The sequence below is a fragment of the Xiphophorus hellerii genome, chromosome 10 (assembly GCF_003331165.1).
Source record: "Xiphophorus hellerii strain 12219 chromosome 10, Xiphophorus_hellerii-4.1, whole genome shotgun sequence".
Taxonomy (NCBI): domain Eukaryota; kingdom Metazoa; phylum Chordata; class Actinopteri; order Cyprinodontiformes; family Poeciliidae; genus Xiphophorus; species Xiphophorus hellerii.
The window spans coordinates 1,101,096-1,121,674 of NC_045681.1; the positions used below are offsets into that span (position 1 = coordinate 1,101,096).

The 20,579-nt window shown below is 39.6% G+C and overlaps 1 protein-coding gene across 2 annotated transcripts; it reads left to right on the forward strand.

The window, feature by feature from the left end:
• Positions 1-1,596: 1,596 nt before the first annotated feature.
• Positions 1,597-12,008, forward strand: LOC116726938 (sodium-dependent neutral amino acid transporter B(0)AT2-like). 2 transcript variants are annotated; one of them, XM_032573894.1, is made up of 12 exons: positions 1,597-1,685; positions 4,251-4,461; positions 6,490-6,647; positions 7,716-7,836; positions 7,911-8,086; positions 8,927-9,037; positions 9,113-9,354; positions 9,822-9,999; positions 10,068-10,269; positions 10,422-10,581; positions 10,653-10,815; positions 11,177-12,008. In XM_032573894.1, exons 2-12 carry the CDS (start codon positions 4,251-4,253, stop codon positions 11,444-11,446), a joined length of 1,992 nt encoding a protein of 663 aa, XP_032429785.1. In that variant the 5' UTR covers positions 1,597-1,685; the 3' UTR covers positions 11,447-12,008. The 2 variants fall into 2 exon arrangements, with proteins under 2 accessions (XP_032429785.1, XP_032429784.1); XM_032573893.1 differs by lacking the exon at positions 1,597-1,685 and adding an exon at positions 2,361-2,582.
• The last annotated feature ends 8,571 nt before the right edge of the window (positions 12,009-20,579 follow it).

The following is a 20,579-nucleotide window of genomic DNA, read 5'->3' on the forward strand; positions in this document are numbered from 1 at the left end:
GTTCTTGAATAAACCGACACAAAGTGAAAAACTGTAATGTAAACATAAAAACTGTTATTATGTCTTAAAATGGTACATAATGACACTTATTTGGTTTAAAGTTTTGCTTCAGTTTCGTGTTTTATGTCTCTTTGTGAAACTGAATCAGCTTTTATCAGGTGAAACATTTAACTGAACACAACCTTGAACAAGCAGCGTCACGCGGTTTATAACTCTGATCATATTTACTCAGGAAAACATGAAGAATGACGGATTATTACAAACAGAAACACAAGACTTTCATTTCCCTTCATTTTAGTGGAGAAACGTTTTGTAGCTGCAGTTTATTGGGGAGTTCATTATTGTTGGAAAAGTCTTGCCATATTCAGTTGTTGATTATTGCCATTAAGGTTTTGCCATAAAAGTTCATTCCTATTATTTTCTCTTTTGTTCATTTTTTGTTTTGATTTTTTAATCGAATTTGATTCAAATTCACAATAACTTTATTGGTCCTAAATGGAAGTTAAATGTTGTAATTCATATTAATTTAAATAATTGGTGATGACTGTTGGCAGGAAAGAGCTCCTGTAGCAGTCTGTATTACAGCAAACTTGAAGAAGCCTCTGACTGAAGAGCGTTTCGTAGTTCAGCTCAGATTTTTTCCGACAGAACAACATCATGTATAGCGGACACGCATGAACTGGAAGAAAAAAACAGCTTTCAACATTTCTACAATAAAAATCTGAAAAGTGTGGCATGACTTTGTGTTTCCAGACTCAGATTGGACAGAGATGGTGAGTCTTTGGGCGTCAGCTGCAAGAGCTGTTTGGATTCTCCTGAATTAAAAAGAAAAGCTTCCCCTCAGCATGATGCTGCCACCACCAGGTTTAGGAAGGGGAAGTGATCAGGGTGACAAACAGAATTGTTTTCACTTTTAAAAAGTAAACCCTTTAAATCTTAACATGTTTTTAAAAAATATCTTTTAATTTGTCTATAAACTGTAAAATCAAATTTAGCAACATTATCGATAAAAAATATAAAATGTGCTAAAATTCAAGCATTTCAACAGTTAAGATCAGATTAAATATTCTGACTAATCAGCTGCAGGTAGTTTTGTTTGGCGGTATCAGAGTAAAGGGGGCAGAATTCAAAGGCACACCACACTTTCCAGGTTTTGATTGGTAAAATGTTTTGACGAAATTAATCTTTTTTTATTCTGCTTTGTAAATCTGCAGGACTTTATGTTTATGTTGGTTTATCACATAAAATGAATATTAAAAAACTGCTATTTTACCGGCGCCCAGTGGAGGGCGCTCTAAGCTTTAGAGGGGAATCACCTTGAGTCAAGAGCTTCAGTTTTCATTCGGGTTGAATTTAGAGATTTTTCTCTCGTTTGAACTCTATTTCGAAACAAAACGTTAAATATGAGGGAGATGAATTTTATATTATGATTTCCCATAAAAGTCCAGAACTTTGGGTCTCATAAGGATGAATCCTCTGGAAAAGTTTCATTCAGAAAGTTTTTGTTGTTAAAATTACGCTCAATAGTCTGGAGGTAAATTATTTAAATTAATTTTACAGTCTGTACCGGCCTCTGTTTCCTCCAATGGGAAATGTTTGGGCGGAGTCGCCACGTAAGGTTAAAGAGTTGACTTTAGTGTGAGGACAGTTGGTCAACCTCGGAGAAGATTTACCTGCGATTACAGGTAACTAATGAGTATTTATTGGGTTAATTAAGAGACTTTGCTGCGCCTCTTTAAAGGGGAAGTTACTCAGTTATTTTCTGTTTATTTACGTCCAGAGCAGGCGGCTTACGTGGCATCCAGTGTGTGTGTGTGTGTGTGTTTGTGTGCGTGTGTGTTGTTATTGCTTCTTCTGGTTTTTATTATTATTTTAACAAAGTATGACCACTAAATAAGGAGAAAAACCACTAAAGACACAGCAAACTGAAATGAAATGAGTGGTAAACCATTGAAATGTTGTTTTAAAACAGTTTTACATTCTCACTGTTTTTCTTTATTCTAGAAACTGAAGCATAATTCTGCTGTTGAGCCTGAAAACACCGACACGTGTTGGAAAATTAAATCCTAATCTCTCAAAGTATTTGCGGCTCATTAACGTTTGTTATCGGCATCGCGATGTGACGTTCAGTGACAGAAAACTGTGTAATTTATTTACGTTTAGTCTGTGACCGGTGGTGTGAGTTAGATAAACACAAACTGGATAAGTAGCAAAATTCTCTTTGGTTTTTATTATTTATGTGTTTATAGATTTATTTATTTATTTTTTTGCACAATTGGTTTTTATTGATAATATTTAGAGGGGAGATGAGAAGGAGGAAAGAAGTTCAGCAAATGTGTCAGGGTTGGGAATCGAACCCGGGACTTCGGTATCGAGTAGTAGCTTCTGGATGCCTCTAAATACGCAAACGCCTCAGGGTTTTACGTATTTAAGCTAGTCGCCATAGACATGAATATGTTAGCGGCTCTCTCTTCATCCGTTCCGAGGGGACCGTGAACGCATCGCGGCTGGTTAGTTCGTTGCATCAGGCGGAAGAGGCAGGAGCCGGAGCCCACGTCCTGCTGGGTGGGAAGAACACGCGGGTAAACTTATGTCTCTTTAATATTTTTAGACTTAAACTGTAACATTTGTAGCGTCGCTTCAAACTGTGACGACACACGTTGGCGCGCGGGTTTTGTGTGAGCGCGGCGGTTGGATTCGCAGCCGCACGTGCGCGAACGACAGGATAACAGCTAGTTTCTTTGATCTTTCCGCATGTTCCCTACCTGTTTGCTAACAGTGTTAGCTGCTGCTTAAAAGGTGGATTTGTGTTCAGTGTTGAAAGTTGGAGATGCTCCTGTTCGCGTGGGTTGTTATGGTGACCAAGTTATCTAGTCAGGTTACTGTGTTTTATTACTGTCTCAGCTAGCTGAACCACGAGGAATTTACATTTACAATGTAAATCCCCTAATCTGGGATTATCCTAACCCAGGTAGATAGACTTATCTTTACTGGTTAGCATTGCAGTTTCACACTCACCTCAACATGCCTTTACTTCCCTGTCTTGTTTCTGTACGTTCTCATTGTGTATTAGCGATGCAAGATATATCGGCAACAACATATCGGCATGTGTTCGATAAGTAAAACTGGGCCGATAGTAAAACTGGGCCGATAGTAACGGTTTTTTCCATCTTGTTTGTGTTTCTGTAGGAGGAGGCGCTGTTGCTAACCCCTGAGCAACAAGAGTAGCTATTGGTAGCCTAAAAGTCCGAAAAAATAATTTAAAAAAATGATTCTGTGGATGTTCATATTGGATTTTGAGATTGAGCTGCCTCCGACTTGCCTGCCCAGAATTCTGACTTCTGAAAACCGACTTTCATAGATATGTTAATAAAAAAGTAAATTTCTGTGGAATTCTTGATTAATTGCAGAAATTTTCTAGAAAAAAAACTTTTGAGTTTGAAAAGTTGAAAATTTGTTTAAAATAACCCTCTGATTTTCAGATTAAGAAAATCTGAGGATTATTTTTAAAAAAAAGCTTACAAATTTATCAAGCTGAAAAATAAACAAATTGCTAGAAAGAAACCTACAATTTTGAAATGAATCTCAGAAATTTTGTAGAAAAAACCTGAAAACATTTGCATTTAAAATGCTTAAGCCGCCCCCCCCCACTCCCACCCCCTCAAAATTTCAGATTAATCTCAGAAATTGTTTTGAACAAAAAAAAAAGAAAACGTGGAAATCTCTAAGTTTGAAAAGTCAAAAATTTGCCAGACTTTTAAATTTCAGAAAATTTGGAAGTGTTTTAGTACTTTTAAAAACTATATATATCTACAACGACCCTAATATGGCGTCGTATTTAAGTACCTCCACATAAGCGCATTAATAAGAGTTTATTTCTGTAAGAAGCATCCAGCCAGTGCAAACATAACAGCTTTGTTTCAGTGCCAAGCAACGGTGATTAAAGTCTGTTTTTCTAGAGTTGCATCCCAGACTTTGCGTTACAGAGCCATAGATTTAATATTATTTCTCTGTTCTGCGTCTGTTGGTTTAGCGTAACTCCTCCTCCCAGTGGTTAAGGTTTTCTGATCCATTTGGTAATAAAGTCCTCGATCTCTGGTCAGTTCTTCAAACCGATGAGGCAAAACTCAGCAGCGGTTAAATCTTCTAAAACGATTCATCAGATTCTCGTCTGAAGGCCGGGTGTTTGCTAACATCTGCTGAGCAGGCGTCGTGACGTTTGCTGCTTTTATCATCCGCTCTGTTCCCAGATGGAGAAGCAGCCTCTGCCAGACGACGGCGATAAGACGGGAGCGCCGGTCCCGGACGGCGGCGCCGCCGGCGGGCCGCCGGCCGCCTCCGAGCCTCCGTCCCGGGCCGGATGGAACAGCAAGGTGGAATATTTTTTAGCGCAGGTGGGATTCAGCGTCGGCCTGGGAAACGTCTGGAGGTTTCCGTATCTGTGCCACCAGAACGGAGGAGGTGAGCTGGAGGAAGAGTCAGACCCAGCTCTGGGTCAGACTGAATGTTTATTTTATTTCAGATTATTTGAGCTGAAACAAATTATGAAACAATGTTGCATCTAAAAGAAACTGTTGTCCTCCCTACTGGTGGGTCCACCAGTTTAACATTTAAAACCAATAATACAAAGAAACATCTAAAACTAACAAGATTTCAACAGAGTTCATCTGTAAAACTGCTATTACAAAGAAACTTATTTAGAACTGTAAAATAGAACAAAAAAAGGTGCTGCACTGCAAAAACTCAAAATCTTACCAAGTACTTTTGGTTTAGTTTCTTCTGCAAATATCTTAGTACATGTGAAATAAAACAAAACTAACCTGCGAGTAACTTTTCATCAACTCTAGAGGCTCGTTCAGGTGAATAATTCCTTAATATTGATTTTAAAATGTACTATTTCCGCTGGCAGATTATTTCACTGATGACATGGGAAACATGTCAGAGGCCGGTACAGACTGTAAAATTAATCATGTTTCCTGCTGAGGCGTTCATGACGTTTTATTGTGAAACACAACTTTGTTTTGCTCTAAAGCTCTGAGACGTTATCTTTTCTATTTAACTTAAAGCAATTCAACACTTTTGAAACTTTTTGTCTTTTTCCTTCTCTTCTTTCTGTTTCTCTGCTAACTGTTGTTAGCATTTGTCAACAGAAACTTGGTAGAAGTGAGAGCGTTGCTAACTAGTGTTACCAGAACGTTGGCGTTGCTAACGCTAGTTAGCTATGATGTTTCCATAAAAATGCCAACATTTCCAAACCTTGAAATCGAGTTTCTTGGTAGAAGTGAGAGCGTTGCTCAACACAAATAATCATCTGGGTGAAACACGGCACGCTAAAAAGTAGAACATAACTTGGGGCGTGCCGCGGTGGCGTAGCGGTTAGCGCGACCCGTATTTGGAGGCCTTGAGTCCTTGACGCGGCCGTCGCGGGTTCGACTCCCGGACCCGACGACATTTGCCGCATGTCTTCCCCGTTTCCTGTCAGCCCACTGTCACATAAGGGACACTAGAGCCCACAGAAAGAAAAGTAGAACATAACTTAACTAAGCCTAAATTAATTTTATTTGTCTAAAAAGAAATAAGACACAATTACCTGAAAATGGATAACTCAAAAAGAGAGTTATTAATGCAAGTTTTGAGATGATTCACACAACAAACAAAAACAAAAATAGCCTTAAAACACTTGTTAGTACGAAGTCATCGCAGGTTTTAAAACAGACGGGTCAGTTTGTCCTCAGGCAGTTACACAATAAGAAAGGTGTGACAACATTAAAGCATGTGTTCATAATTCAGCAGCATGTTCAGACAAACAGGATCTGATCAGAGGAAAGTCGTTTACATTCATTTTCACAGATTTACAAATTTTCCTGAGCTTTAAAATGAAGTTGGGAATCCAGAACAAACCCCATATATCGTAAAAAATGTATTTTGTTATCAATTCGAAACGCTTGAAGACGGTTTTGGTCCAATTCCAGGACAAAAACGTTTGTAACTTTTCCGTTAGACTCCAGTCAGAAGCCTGTTCATAACCTCTGCAGTCTTTACGGCTCCATGTCGTCATGACGGCATCGTCTGCACATATTTGATACTGAACGTCTTCACTACTTCTGAGTAATTCATTAATATTCAAACCAAACTGCAGTCGTCCCAGGATGGGTTCTGGTGGAAAAGCCATTTTACAGAAACGTTATTCTGTAATAACGTTTACAACTTCTCCTCTAAATCAGGCTTTTATAAATGCAAAACAAACATACTGTGGAGTCAAGACTTTAAAATGACTTTAGCATCTTATGTTAGCGGTTAGCACAGCTAGCATTGCTAACAGCCCTCCCCGTTCTCTTAACATTGATGTTTCCATAAAAATGCCAACATTTCCAAACCTTGAAATCAAGTTTCTCTGAATGTGACCAGATGTTAATATTTTCGACCATCTCTGGAGTGAAGTCGTTCCCTGTTTGTCTGAAGCCTCTGCTTTCGGCCGCCTCTCTGCAGGAGCCTTCCTGCTGCTCTACGTGCTGCTGATGCTGGTCGTGGGAATCCCGTTGTTCTTCCTGGAGCTGGCGGCCGGCCAGGACATCCGGCAGGGAAGCATCGGAGTCTGGAAGTACATTTCTCCCAGGCTGGCGGGAATCGGTTACTCCAGCTGCGTGGTAGGAAACTGGACGTCTAAAACGCAGCGAGAAGCATCTGTGGATGAAATGTTTATTATTCTGATGAAATACGAGCAGAAAAACACCAAGAGAACATCTCTTAGAATTTATCTGGAAATCCATCCAGATATTTAATTTTCTACCAGCGTTCAGAACGAAAGCTGAAACGATTAATTGCAATTAATCGATCATTGAAATAATAGTCAACTAATTTAGTAATTAATCGTTAACTAGAGACTCAAAAAAGGCAATTTGCTTAAAAGATTCTCAAATCAGTTATGGAGCCAAAACTTTACAAAAATATGTAAATTTATAGATTTTTTACATATTCCCTAAAAAAATACAATAAGCACCTTTTGCATCCAATTATTAATCAGTTAATCAATAAAATAATCAGGAGTTCAGCCCTGCAGGAGAATAATTGTTCTGTTCTGTTTTTCAAACGCTAGAAGGATTTTTAGCTGCAGATTTATGATTTATGATGATCAAGAATTCACTAAAAGATTCTGCTGCTGACTTTTAGGCAAGAAAAAGAAGAATTTAATTGGAGCAATATAATTAATTATATTGCACATAATATACGTCATTTATCAGCTTTTCCCTTAAAACCAGTAATACTGTAAAACATGAGCTGATGTGGTTAAAATCTGCTAAATGTTTTGATTTTATCCAATTAACTAAATAAATGTTAGAGATGTGAATCTTTGAGTATCTAGAGATTTGATTCAGAGTTTTAATTCTGCAAACAGTTTTTCTATTCAAGCTGTCTGGATGACTGACGGGAGGAAAAGAACAAAAAACATTTATTTAAACACATTTAAGGTTCATTAATAAACCAAAATCCACAAGTTTGCAGTTAAACAAAAAAAGTTTTGTGCATAAAATTCAGTAACTTAAGTGACCAGCATCATGTTAGCATAGCTGCTTTGCTTTTGCTTAAACATAATTCAAAAATCATTCAAAAGAAAATGTTACAAACTATAAAACAAACTGATTCCTGAGCATTTGGAGTGGATTATTGTCGGGACCAGGAATTAGATTGTCTACAGGTTTTTGGTTTTTTTGCAGGTCTGTTTCTTCGTGGCTCTTTACTACAACGTCATCCTCGCCTGGAGCCTTTTCTACCTCGGCAACTCCTTCCAGTACCCGTTGCCCTGGCAACAGTGCCCCAAACACGGAAACGTCACGGGTAAAAACACGCGGCGTCGAAGGTCACGTGGAGCGGCTTGTTTTCTGAAAGTGAGACGTTTGTTTTGGGTCCAGAGAAGGAATGCGAGGCGAGTTCCCCGACGTCGTTCTTCTGGTACCGCAGAGCGCTGAACATCACCGACTCCATCGACCAGGTGGGGTCCTTCAACCCGTACATCGTGGGCTGCCTGCTGGCCGCTTGGACCGTCGTCTGCCTGGGGATGTTCAAGGGCATCAAGTCCTCCGTCAAGGTCATTCATCAGCTTTTACCGTAAAACTGACTGAAATGATTCTGCTTCAGTTGTTCTGTTTGGAAATTGCTTACATTTCAATTTGGTATTTTCAAGGTTTGGAAAGTGCTTGATTTCTTCATCAAGTCCTTGAAAGTTTTTAATATTCAAACTAAGTAGAATCTAACGTTTGGTTAAAAAGTTAGATTTTAAAACCTGCATTCTGCTGGAACTAGATGTTTAGAAACACTTTATTTTTTCTCACTGTTGGAAGTTTAATCAAAACTAAACTTTTCTTGTTTTAACTCAGAATCACCAAAATTATTTCTATTTTCTAACTGCCAGAAAACTTAGTGAAAACATTTATCTAAAGATATTTTTGTAAATATCAGTGAGATGAAAGAGATTTAAAAACATTTTGTCATATTTTTACCTTTTCCTGCGGTGGAACACAGAGTACTGTTATTAAATTATGAAATAGTGAATTGAAATTAACTTTTAGTTTATTTGTACTATTTTTATCTCCAAAATGTGGATCTGGAAAAGTTTGAAACTTTACCTTGAAACCAGGATTTTGGAAATATTTCAGATAATTAAAACAAAAACCTAATCAATAATTATTGATGTGGACCAATATGACATCAATAAAAATCATGACATGTTTTTAGGCTTAAGTTGAACTAAATATGGGATGGATAAAGGATCATAATGGTAAATGCTAAACCCAGTTAGCAGGAGCTAATGCTAAGCTAACGGCAGCAGCTGAGGCTGTTTGCCTCGTCTAAAACCTGTCAGCTACTCGTATCGACACCTGGAAGGTTTTCCAATAATCGATCAGATTGATCGTGTGTTCGGTTCCAGGTCATGTATTTCTCCTCCATCTTCCCCTACGTGGTTCTGGTCTGCTTCCTGATCCGCGGCCTCATGCTGGACGGCGCCGCAGAGGGAATCGCCCACATGTTCTACCCCAAGGTAACGCCCGGCCCGGCCCGACCCGACCCGAGGTTTCCCCGGGCCGACCTTTGACCTGTCGCCGTGTGCTCGCAGCTGTCGATCTGGGCGGACATCCAGGTGTGGCGCCAGGCGGCCACGCAGGTGTTCTTCGCTCTGGGCCTGGGCTTCGGCTCCATCATCGCCTACTCCTCCTACAACCCCAAGAACAACAACTGCCACCGCGACGCCTTCACCGTCTCCTCCATCAACTTCCTGACCTCGCTGCTCGCCACGCTGGTGGTGTTCGCCGTGCTCGGCTTCCGCGCCAAGGAAAGGGTCGTGACCTGCGTGAAGAGGTGGGGTCAGAGGGCAGAGGGAGGCTGGGCGGGTCGTCCATATTAGTTTCCTTATTTTTCTTTCTTCGTTTTGTCCTTTTTTATTTTCTTCATTCTAAACTTTTTTTTTCTGTTGATATTTTTGCATTTGTAATTTTTTATACTTTATTTACTTCTTTTTGTTTCCATTTCTTTCTTTTTATTCATTTTCCTTTCATTTTCTCCTTATTTGCATTTTTAATTTTATTTTTTGTTTTCTCTTTATTTCTCTCCTCCATACTCTCTCCATTTGATTTGTTCATTATTTTTGTTCTTTGTTTCTTTTTTATTTTCATGTTTGTATTTATTTTTTATTTTTTAAACTTTTCTTTTCGCCTCATTTCCTTCATTTTGTAGAAATATCCTCCATAGATTCTTTATTTAATTCTGTTTCATATTTTCTGGTAACGTCATCAGGTTTTTCTCTCTCACTCGTTTGTTTCCTGCAGGAACCTGCAGCAGCTGCGGTGGCAGCATCATGCCGGCCTGCTGACCTTTAACCCGCCCCCCTTTAACCTTTCCGCCCCGGACTCAGTGGGCTGGCAGGCCTACAGCTCCTGGTTCAACCAACATGGAGAGACTCTGGCTAATTTAACCGACTGCGACCTGGAGAAGGAGATGCAGACGGTGAGGGGCGTTTTCAGGCTGACCTTTGACCTCTGGACGGCGCTGACTGCGGCTGCGTTTGGTTGCAGGGCGTGGAGGGGACGGGTCTGGCCTTCATCGCCTTCACGGAGGCCATGACGCAGCTGCCCGGCAGCCCCTTCTGGTCGGCGCTCTTCTTCCTCATGCTGCTCAACCTCGGACTCAGCACCATGTTCGGAACCATGGAGGGAATCCTGGCGCCGCTCCGGGACCGCTTCGCCTCGCTGGCCCGGAACAAGACCAAGCTCACTGGTAAACCACCAGTTCACACTGGTGATTCTCCAGTTCATCTCCAGTGTTTAAATGTTTCCTGTGGGAAGTTTCTGTACCTTTGAGTTCAGCGTCATCCTGACTGGTTGACCTTTTGACCTCTGCTCCCTGACGGTCGTCCATCTTGGTTCCAGTGGCCAGCTGTGCGGCCGGTTTCCTGATCGGCCTGCTCTTCACGCAGCGCTGCGGGAACTACTTTGTGACCATGTTTGACGATTACTCCGCCACGCTGCCGCTCATCATCGTCGTCGTGTTCGAGACCTTCAGCGTGTCGTGGCTCTACGGCGCCGACAGGTGAGGCCGCCGCCCATCGCCGTGCCGCCCGTCGCCGCGCGGCGCCGGCGCTGACCCTGGTCTCCCTCCAGGTTCCTGGACGACATGGAGGCCATGCTGGGCTGGAGGCCGTCGGTGCTGTACAAGTACCTGTGGAAGTACGTGTGTCTGCTGGCCATGCTGGGGCTGCTGGGCGCCACCACCGTCCGCATGTTGATGGAGACGCCGACGTACATGAGCTGGAACCAGGAAACGGTACGCAGCGGGTCAGAACCGCCTTCAGAGGGTCCATTAGAAGACAACCATGAAAATAAAAGCCTGTAATTGTGAGATTGTTACAGGCTTTTATTTCCTTTCTTCCTTTTTTAAATTCTTCCTTTAGCTCCAGTTTACTTCCTGTTTTCTTTCTTTCTTTCCATTTGTGAAACAACAAAGTCAAAGTTATAATCTGAGGGGCTGAATACAAATGCACAACGCACTTTTCAGATTTTATTAGTAAACATAAACAACGTTTATTGAAGCTGAAATGTTGAAGTTGCAAAGGAGGAAAAACTAAAAACTTTATGATTCTAATGAAGCGTTTTTCCAACTGAGTGATGGATGTTTTGTTTTCCAGGCATCGGAGGTCCGGCTGCCGTATCCCGGCTGGGCTCTGGCGGTTCTGGCTCTGCTGATCATCTTCGCCATGCTGCCGGTCCCGGTCGGGTTCATCTACTCGGTTCTGCAGGACCGCAGGCGGCCGAGCAGCAGGGACACGGAGACGGGGCTGTACCGCATCGTTAACTCTGACGAGACGCCCATGACGGACATGACCGACGCAGACTGGACCGACCCGGACCGGACCGACCCGGACCACCGGAACGGCTTCATACCGTCTGAGTCCTAGAGGAAAACACGACGCAGGATTAGAGCCGGACTAAGAGATTATTTTTAATTACGATAATAAAATAATATTATTACCAGAAGAAAAGTCGTAAAATTACGAGAAAAGTCGTAAAATTACGAGAAAACTGGTTCTGACAGGAATTCTTTGCTGAAGTTCAGATTTTCTGTAGATTTTGACACAAAATATTTTTTTACGCTTTTTTTCCCACATCAGTTTAATTAAGGCAGAACAATAAATCAATAACATAAACATGATAAACATGATCAGTTTCAACAGATAAACACACCTGGCTGAATATTCATCATGCAGGTTGGTGGGATAAACCAACTCTCTGGCTTTTCGGTTGCCTAGCAACGACCTGCCGGGTAACGGAGCAGCAGTTTCAAGTTTCCCCCCTTTGCCTCATAACTGGTAAAAAATAAATAAATAAAACGGAGGGAGAACTGGATGAAACAGGAAGTGACACGCCATCAGCTTGGCTCTGCTTCAGACATTTTTTTAAAAATCGGTGTATCATCAATATCGGCTGATATGAAACGATTATATCGTGATGCGTTTTGATGATGATAGAAATTCCTCATTTTAACGTTTGGCGTTATCGTAACATTACTTTATTCTTGTCCTCTTACAGATTTATTCCGTTATTATCGCATCATTGCAACGTTTTCTCCAATCGTTACATTTTTCACGCAATATTATAACTTTTTTCGTACAACTTTATTCTCGTTTTTTATTATTGCAACTTTATTATGGTAATATCTTTCTTTTTTGCATATCATTAAAACTTCTGGTAATATCACTATAATGTAATATTACAACTTTTTTTTTTTTTTTTACTTTTTTTTTTACTTTTTTTTCTCCGAAGAGTTTTTGCGGCGCTAGCGGCTCGTATTTTTTTGTACAGTAGGCAGACAGGAAGGAGGGGGAGGAGAGGGGGGAAGACATGCAGCAAAGGTCGTCGGGACCGGGAGTCGAACCCGCGACGTCCGCGTCGAGGACTAAGGCCTCCTCCATATTACAACTTTATTATTACAACTTTTTTCTCGTTAAGATTATTCTTGTGACTTTTGTCGTACGACTTTATTCTCATATTGTTGCGATTTTTATTCTGATATTATGACTTTTTTCTGGTTACATCATTTTTCTTGTCACTGCAGTTTTTCTGGTATTACGACTTTATTGTCATATGAGTTTATTCTCGTAATATTACGACTTTATTTAGATAATATTGTGACTTTATTCTCATAATTATTTTTTCTTTGTCCTGGCTTTAATGCTCTGTCACAGAAATGACCAAAATTCTGCCCTAACGAACTTTAATTCACCATTTTCAGAGCAAAAGCTTTCATTTTTAAATATTTAAAACCTTTTCCCCTATTTATTTTCACAAAGTTAAATTAAATCCATATGTTTATGGATGTATTAAATTATTTTTTCAACAGGAATGTCTTTTAAAAAGTTGATATTTGAGGAACTGAAACCCGTCATGAACCATTCCTGCGTATCCTTGTTGTTTTACGACTTCGTGTTTTTACGAACTCTGATGGTCACACCAATGTTCAGAGGTGGAGCGACGCGGCGGTGGACGGCTGCATATCTACGACCTGTTGACCTTATGAACACGAGCTGCTGTTTGACGTCCGTGTTTCGGTTTCCGCAGCTCATCGCTGCCAAAACATTTTATCTGAATCTTCAGTTTTCAGACCTGGATGTTTACGGCGCCGTAAATGTTTACAATGACTGTTAGTCCAGAACAGTTTCCGTTAAGCATCGAGTTCCCCAGAGAAAACGAGAAATGTTTATTATTTTCACGATATATCGGCGTGAACATCGGTATCGTTGTTGTAATCGATCCGATAAGTAAAACCGGAGCTTCCGATGTTTATTTCTGTCTTGTTGCTAATACAGACGCAGCGCAGAACGTTCAACTGAAACGGTCCGAAGAAAAGATAATAAAATATTTAGAGATGCACGGATATGAAAATTTAGGCTGGTATTGATATTAATCCTGCTCTTATAGCCGATAACCGATATCATTTATATCGGGATGTTTGACACTGTAAGACAGCGGCGTTATGTGGAAATACGAAGGTTAAGGCTTAAAAGAAAAAATAAATTTAAATTAATAATTTATTAATTAATAAATTAAAATAAATTCATTTTGTTCAAATTTGAATGTGTTAAAATCTGTAATTAAACAAAATGTAGTCGATACCGATGTAGACGCTGCAGCCCTGAAAGTATTTACATATCATAACTACTTTATGATCCTGCATTTCCAAAACATTCGGCGTTTGGCTGAGACGAACATGTGAAGCTGATCTTGTCCTCTGATCTCATCTACCTCCACTAACGTCTGAAAATCAGACGCTCTGCTTTTTATTCTTCCATAACCGAATCACTGACTGACGGATCCGCCAACCCGGCGGAGCTTAGCAGAGGTCAGAGCGCTGCTGCCAACGTAACTTTCATTGATAAAACTTTTGACTTTTCAGAAAGAAAAGAATCTGAATGTGCAGGTGAGACTTTCCAACATTTATTGGCCAGAAAACTGCAGTCGGTTCAGCCCTAATGATTATAAATCTCCTAAACAGCCAGAAAAATGTCGGTTTTTATTTCCACTGCGATTTGTCCTGTGAGCTACAAAACGGATCTATTCTCCTTTACTCTGTTCTGTCCGGGTCCAGACCGGCTGCCATAATGTGAACCGTTTCAAAGTGTTGGGTCTGGTTCTGGTTTCAGCCTCATGTGATTTAAAGTGGTTCTGCTGACTGAATCAGTCATGTGAGCCACGTCTGCAATGTAAATATGTAAAAGTAGAAACTGAAGCTAAATTAAATGAGCTTGTAGATATTTTTAGTTTCTGGTTTTATATCTTCGGCTTTTTTGTGATTTTTAGTTTTTATTCCGTTATTTTTCACTCTTAATGTTTTGATTTTGATTTTGAGTCACATGAACTTAAAAAGCTGCATTTTAATTGCCTTCAACATAAATAAGGCAGAACAAAATGTTGAAATCATTCTGGTATTTAATGTTTTAAAACTTTAGCTGGTAAACAAATGTAAAAATGAATTTTCTCTGTATTTGTCATAATAAAACTTTTGCAGCAATATCTTTTTGTTCCTGTCAGATTCTATTTTCTTCTTGGTTTCAGTTTTTAAGCTGAATATTTTTTGTTTCTACTGATTTTAAGCTCCAGAATAATTTAATGATCTGTAAGAAAGTCAGAAAACGAACCTGCAGCTGGAAGTGATGAATTTATTTAGGGGAACATTTTTTCATTTCTTTGGTTTCAGTTAAGGAGATTATTTTTACGACGCCGCATTTGGGCCCAGAGGACAGGAAGAGGAAAAAACTCAACGTCTGCCAAAGAAATCCCAAAGTTCTTCATCCCAGAAATTTTCTAGAAAAAACTTGGAAATTTCTCTTCTGCACTTTCAAAACTCAAATTTCCACAAGTTTAAAGATGAATTTTTCATTTTTATTTACTTTTTTTCCCTACAAATTTCAAGCTCAAAGGTTTTCTGGAGCTTCTGACATTAATCTGAAAATGTAAGGGTTTTTTCTTGCAAATGTTTGACTTGTTGCTCAGAAATTGCCTCTTTTTTTCTAGAACATTTCTGAGACTCAGCCAACAATTTGAATTTTTTTCTCAAGTTTTTTAGTTTTGTTGCTCAGAAAATATCCTTGTTTTTTCTAGAAAAGTTTAAATTAATATCAAAGTTTTAGTTTTTCTAGTAAATTTCCAACTTTTAGAGCTCAGAGTCAAGGATCAAAATATAATCTGGGATTAATCTTTTTTTTTTCTTGCAATTTTTTTCTTTTGGAGTTCAGATATTTCTGAGTTTATTCTAGAAAGTTCTGTTTATTTTTTGGCTGGTATTTAGTCCTTTTCCGTCTTTAATCTTCCTAAACTCCACTGTAGATTTTCGGTGAAGTTTTCCTGTCGGTTTTCTGCAGGAACATGGGCTTGATAAAACATTTCTGCTCAGGTTCTCCACCGTAACGTTTTCTGCTCCCTGCTGTGTGAAATCCGCTCCTTTATCTGCCTGGGAAAGAAACTCTGAGGTCAAAGGTCAGGAAATGAAACGCTGATGGAAAGTTTTGTTTTTCAGTGACGTTTGGGGAACATTCTGGTCTGAAACGTGAAGCTGACTGAACGTTGCTTCATGGGGAGAAAATGTTGAAACGCTCGGCTCTGTTGACGTCAGGAAAGAGAAAAAGTTCATTTGTTTCAGTTCAAAAGGTGAAACAATGTAGATTCACTTAGAGCTTCAGTTTTATTTGAATATTTTTCTTCTACAGTTTTTAAACAGTTTAACTTCTTTCAGCCAACACAAGAAACCACAAATATACATTATGACTAATTTAGTAATCGGTTAATTGGTTAATATTTACATCTAGTAAACGTTTGAATATTCTGTTCAAGATTTAAAGAAAAACCACAAAAACACCTAAAAGGTAAAACGTTTGAATATTACACACATGTATGATTATTGATTTAAAAACCCATTTTAATGTTTAATTATTAAATATTTTTTACTTGAAAAATAAAGCAAAGAAAATAATTGCCGTGTTGAGTTGCTGTACTCATCACTCACCACCAGGGGGAGCTCCATCCTCCAAATACAACCTGTTCCGGTTTTAGACGCTCAGTTTTTATTTCTACAAACTAGAAGCTGAACTTATTGTGTTTTTCCATTTTCCATTAAATTGATTTCTATATTAGCTACTTCAGTTTCAAGTTTAAACTCGTTTTAAACCAGAGAAGTAGAACAAAGATCGTCTTTATTCAAATTAAATTGTCACTATTTATATCACCTTCTTAAAGAGAATAAACTAGTTAAAATAAAGATTCTTTATTTTAATTAGAAAATGCAGCATCCTCAGACGTTTCCTCTTTATTTTTTATCTGTGGTTCAAAGTGCTGCAGATCAGCGTTTAATAATCTCCGTCTCCATGACACGATGCTGCTTTTCTGCAGGATTCCCTGAAGAAATATCGACGTCTTTGGGGATTTCGGTCGTCTTGGATCCAGTCTCACTTCACTCAGCCTGAAAGGCAGAAAGAACAACAGCCAGCGAGAGGAAAGCAGCGTCTCGGTTCCTAAAACTCAGGTAAAAACTCATTTTTAATAACGGCCGGCTTTTCTTTAGAGATCTGAATGTTTGTAAGGGAAGAAAGTCCTGCTGGATGAAACCTGGGCTTCAGTTTTAGTCTTAGTGTTAAAAAAAGATGAGAAACAGTTGAAACATTTTTATTAAGAGCTCATAAAAAAAATTAAAGAGGCGGTGTAACTTAAAATGACTTTATTTCGATCTTTCCGTCAAATTTTAATGTTTTTTCCTAATCGAAGCAAACCTGGAGTTGCTTTAATGTTAGAGAAATCTTTTCATCTCCATGGCAACCATTCAGCTGGATGGGTCCACCTGGGAGGTGGACCTAGCCCCGCCTCCGAGGCGCAGCTCCTCCCCCACTCAGCTCCTTCAGACTAGCCAGCAGCAATTAGCAACCAGTTGGTGGAAATGCAACGCTGGTAAAAACATTAAAGGGTTAAAGAGGAGCCATGTTGGGGTGACTTCCTGGAGGCGGAGCTTCAGAAACAGCAGGAGTTCTTAAAGAGACAGAGACCCAATTTCAAGACGATAAATTACAAAGTCAAATGTTATTTTAAATTATATTTGATATGTGACACTTTTTGTGCCTTCATTATGATCAGTTAAAGCACTGAGACTGAAGGTGTGGAATCCAGTGATTTACTGCATTATTACTTCAAAAGTAGACAAAATGTCTCACTTTTGTTTTATTATTTAGCTCAACATTTTTCTAAGTGATATTTGATATATATAGTATTTAATAGTTTATAGTATAATACCTTAGTTCTGCAGTAAAGTGGAAAACACACGGTACTGGCCCTTTAAGGCTGAGGAAGACGGAGGAGTTTGTTTCTGTGTTTCAGTAGCTGGTCGCCATGGGAGGCCTTGCCGCTCTGTGCCTGCTGCTGATGTTTCCGCCCAGCAGCTCTCAGGTCACCCTGCAGTCTGAGAGGAAGATGAGCCCGGCTCTTCCTCCTCCTCCTCTTCCTCACATCCGGGACCTCCTTGTTCAGGACGACGCAGCTCGTCTCAACGCTAAGAGGACGTGTAAGTTCCCGGGTCTCTGGTTTTGGCTCCAGTGGATTTAAAGCTGCAGTGACTCTTATAAATTAAATGTCTCCATGTTGGCAGTTTGTTGTGAGACAGAAATTCACCCAAAACAACCAATCAGAGCCAGGAGGAGGAGCTTAGCGCTGCCAATCACTCTCATGCACTCGCTGCTGAATGCGCTAATGGCAGAGAAGCAACTTACAGGAAAATTGTTTATCTGCCGTCATTGGTGGCTATGCTAACTAGCCTTAGCATTTACCACAGACTGTAGGGTAGCAGAGAGCTGGAGGGTGATTGACAGCGCTAAGCCCCGCCTCCTGGCTCTGATTGGTTGTTTCTAGTTAGGAATTGAAAAAGAAAAGGAGCTTGATTTTCTTTATTTTATCCATCTCATACCAAACCGTTCTGGCATCATGAAAATGTTTTAATAAAAGTTACGTACTGCAGCTGCAACGTCTTTCTGCTGGTTCTGATCCAGATGCTCATGTAGACAAAGACAACGCCAAGATTTTCCTCTTCATCGCCGCGTCTGTCGGGACCGTTGCTCTGATGGCGGCAGTTTACTGCATCTACAACAACTTCTACACCAAACAGCAATACCTGCACACACAGCTGCAGGACGACCCAGGTCTGCCCGGTCAGAACTCACCTGCTTCTCTATTATTTGTTGTGCCGGTTTGCATCTTCAGTATAAACATTGAAAGTTCCTCCAATCAGAGCCGAGTCATCCCGTCCAGGGTCGGTTTTAGGAGGATCTGGGGCCCGGGGTAGGAGACTGGTTTGGGCCCCGGTCCACGCAAGTTTAGGAAAAATTTACATTTTTATTTTTTCTCTGTTTAAAATATGGTGGAGCATTACAGGGCCAGACTAAGAAAAAGATTAAATTATGGGATTAAAGTCATAAATTGATGGTAAAAAGTTGTACAGTACGACTTTATTTATACATTATTACGACTTTTATCATTAATTTTTTTTAACTTTATTTTTGTACAATTTTATTCTCACATAAAGTCTTTGTTATGATTAATTTATTTTTGTATTATGACTTCATTCTGATGTCATTGCAACTTTTTTCACACATAATTTAGACTTTATTCTGGTAATATTATGACCTCATTCTCAAATTATTACGACTTTATTCTGTTATGTGACTTTTTGTAGTATTATTACATTATTCTTCTAATATTCAACTCTATTTGCTCATTATTGCAATTTTTCTTGTGGTATTATTATGATTTTTTGTTGTATTATTGCAAATTAGTCTGTTATTATTGTAACTATTGTTGTAGACTTTTAGCTGTGTTTGAAGTATTTTTCATAATTTTTAAGGTTTTTGTTGAATTTTCTGACCTCCCGCCTGCAGTGGGCACCGCAGACGCCCTGGACCCTCCCGGGTTTTTCCACGGCCCTGCTGCCGACTCGTCCTCCATGTGTTTGCAGAAATCGGGCTACGGCTCGCTGGCGGATTCGCCGTCCATCATCTCCGTGGTGCCCAGCCTGTCGCCGCCGCCGGCCGCCATGCCGTTCCCGCCGCTCTTCCTCTCCTCGCGTTCCCTCAGAACCATATCGGCTCAGGATCTGGAGAAGAGCTGCATCTGACAGGCCGCTGTATGGAGCTCCAATAGGGCCATAAGGTTTGTTCAAAGAAAAACTAAGTCATCTTAAAAAAAAGATCTGAAACTGAAAAACTTGAATCTGAAAAGTAGTTTTGAACTTCCTATTTCAGTTTTACTTTTTTTTTTCAGTTTCAAATTATTTTTCAATTTAAATTTTCTTCTGTAGCTTCAGTTTTTTTTCACTTTCAAAATTTTATCACTTCCTAAATTATTTTTCAGTGTCTCAATTTTTTTTAGTTTCAAGTTTGTTTGGTTTTACTTTTTTTACTTTTGAACAAACTTTACAGCCCTGATTTAGCTCCATACAGCTGTGCTATGTAGTTCATTCTCTGTCTATCTCTAGCTCTGTTAACCACGACCCCGGTGACCTCTGACCTCTCACCACCAGCTCTAATGTGAGAGACGTTTTGTCAGTTTAACCAGCAGCTTCCTGCTCAGTAGGAAATAAAAGCCTCAGACGAACCGTTGGTGTGATTTCATTGTTTTCCGTCAGTCTGGGAATTCAGTCTCTCATGACTTCGTTCCTGGAAATAAAACGAATAAATGAGAAATATTAAAGCCCAGGATAACCTGCGCCTGAAGTTCAATGCTGTTTTTGTTGAAGACGGTTTTCATTCTGGGGCCATTAAAGTTCATTTCCTCTCAGATTAAACCACCTGTGGAACGAAGCTTTAAAGAAAAACTGATTTCTATAATCCTGGATTTTTTAGCTGTTTGAACGAATATTTTAAATAAATCTTTTTTTTATCAGATTGCTAGAAGTCAGAAATCATTTTGATACTTTGGTTTAAATAGTTGACGAGTCAACTTGATCCAAACTGGAGAGAAACCAGTTAACCAAACAGTTTTTGGACTGGAGGAGCTGGAAATATTTACAGTTTATTTTTAAAGTGGCAGTATCACCAAAAATCTACTTTTTAAACTTTCCGTCATGTTTTCATGTTTTTCCCTCATCAGAAACAAACCTGCAGAGTTGCTTTGATTCTTTCATGTTTAACAAATCATTTAATCTCCATGGCAACCATTCAGCCGAGCAAAACGCCTGGGTGGACCTAGCCCCGCCTCCAAGGCGCAGATCCTCCCTCACTCAGCTCCTTCAGACTAGCCAGCAGCAATTAGCAACCATGATACCATGTGCCTGGAAAACACACGGTACTGGCCCTTTAAGAAGATAATTATTAAAACAAAAACCTTTGACATTTAAAGCTCCTAGTTTGAGATGTAGCGCACTCTAGTGGCCTGTGTAAATTATCAATAATTTAATATTGAAAATTTACATCATCAGAGGAACCAAAATATAAAGTTATTAAGTGGAGATTTTGGTATTTTAAGGACCAAAATTAGAATAGTTTATATAAATAGCAAAAAAAT

Coding starts and splice junctions, on each gene's coding strand:
- LOC116726938 (XM_032573894.1), top strand. CDS start 4,251: ATGGAGAAGCAGCCTCTGCCAGACGACGGCGATAAGACGGGAGCGCCG. Junction 10,270..10,421: donor GAACAAGACCAAGCTCACTG/GTAAACCACCAG, acceptor TCTTGGTTCCAG/TGGCCAGCTGTGCGGCCGGT. Junction 10,816..11,176: donor TGAGCTGGAACCAGGAAACG/GTACGCAGCGGG, acceptor TTTGTTTTCCAG/GCATCGGAGGTCCGGCTGCC.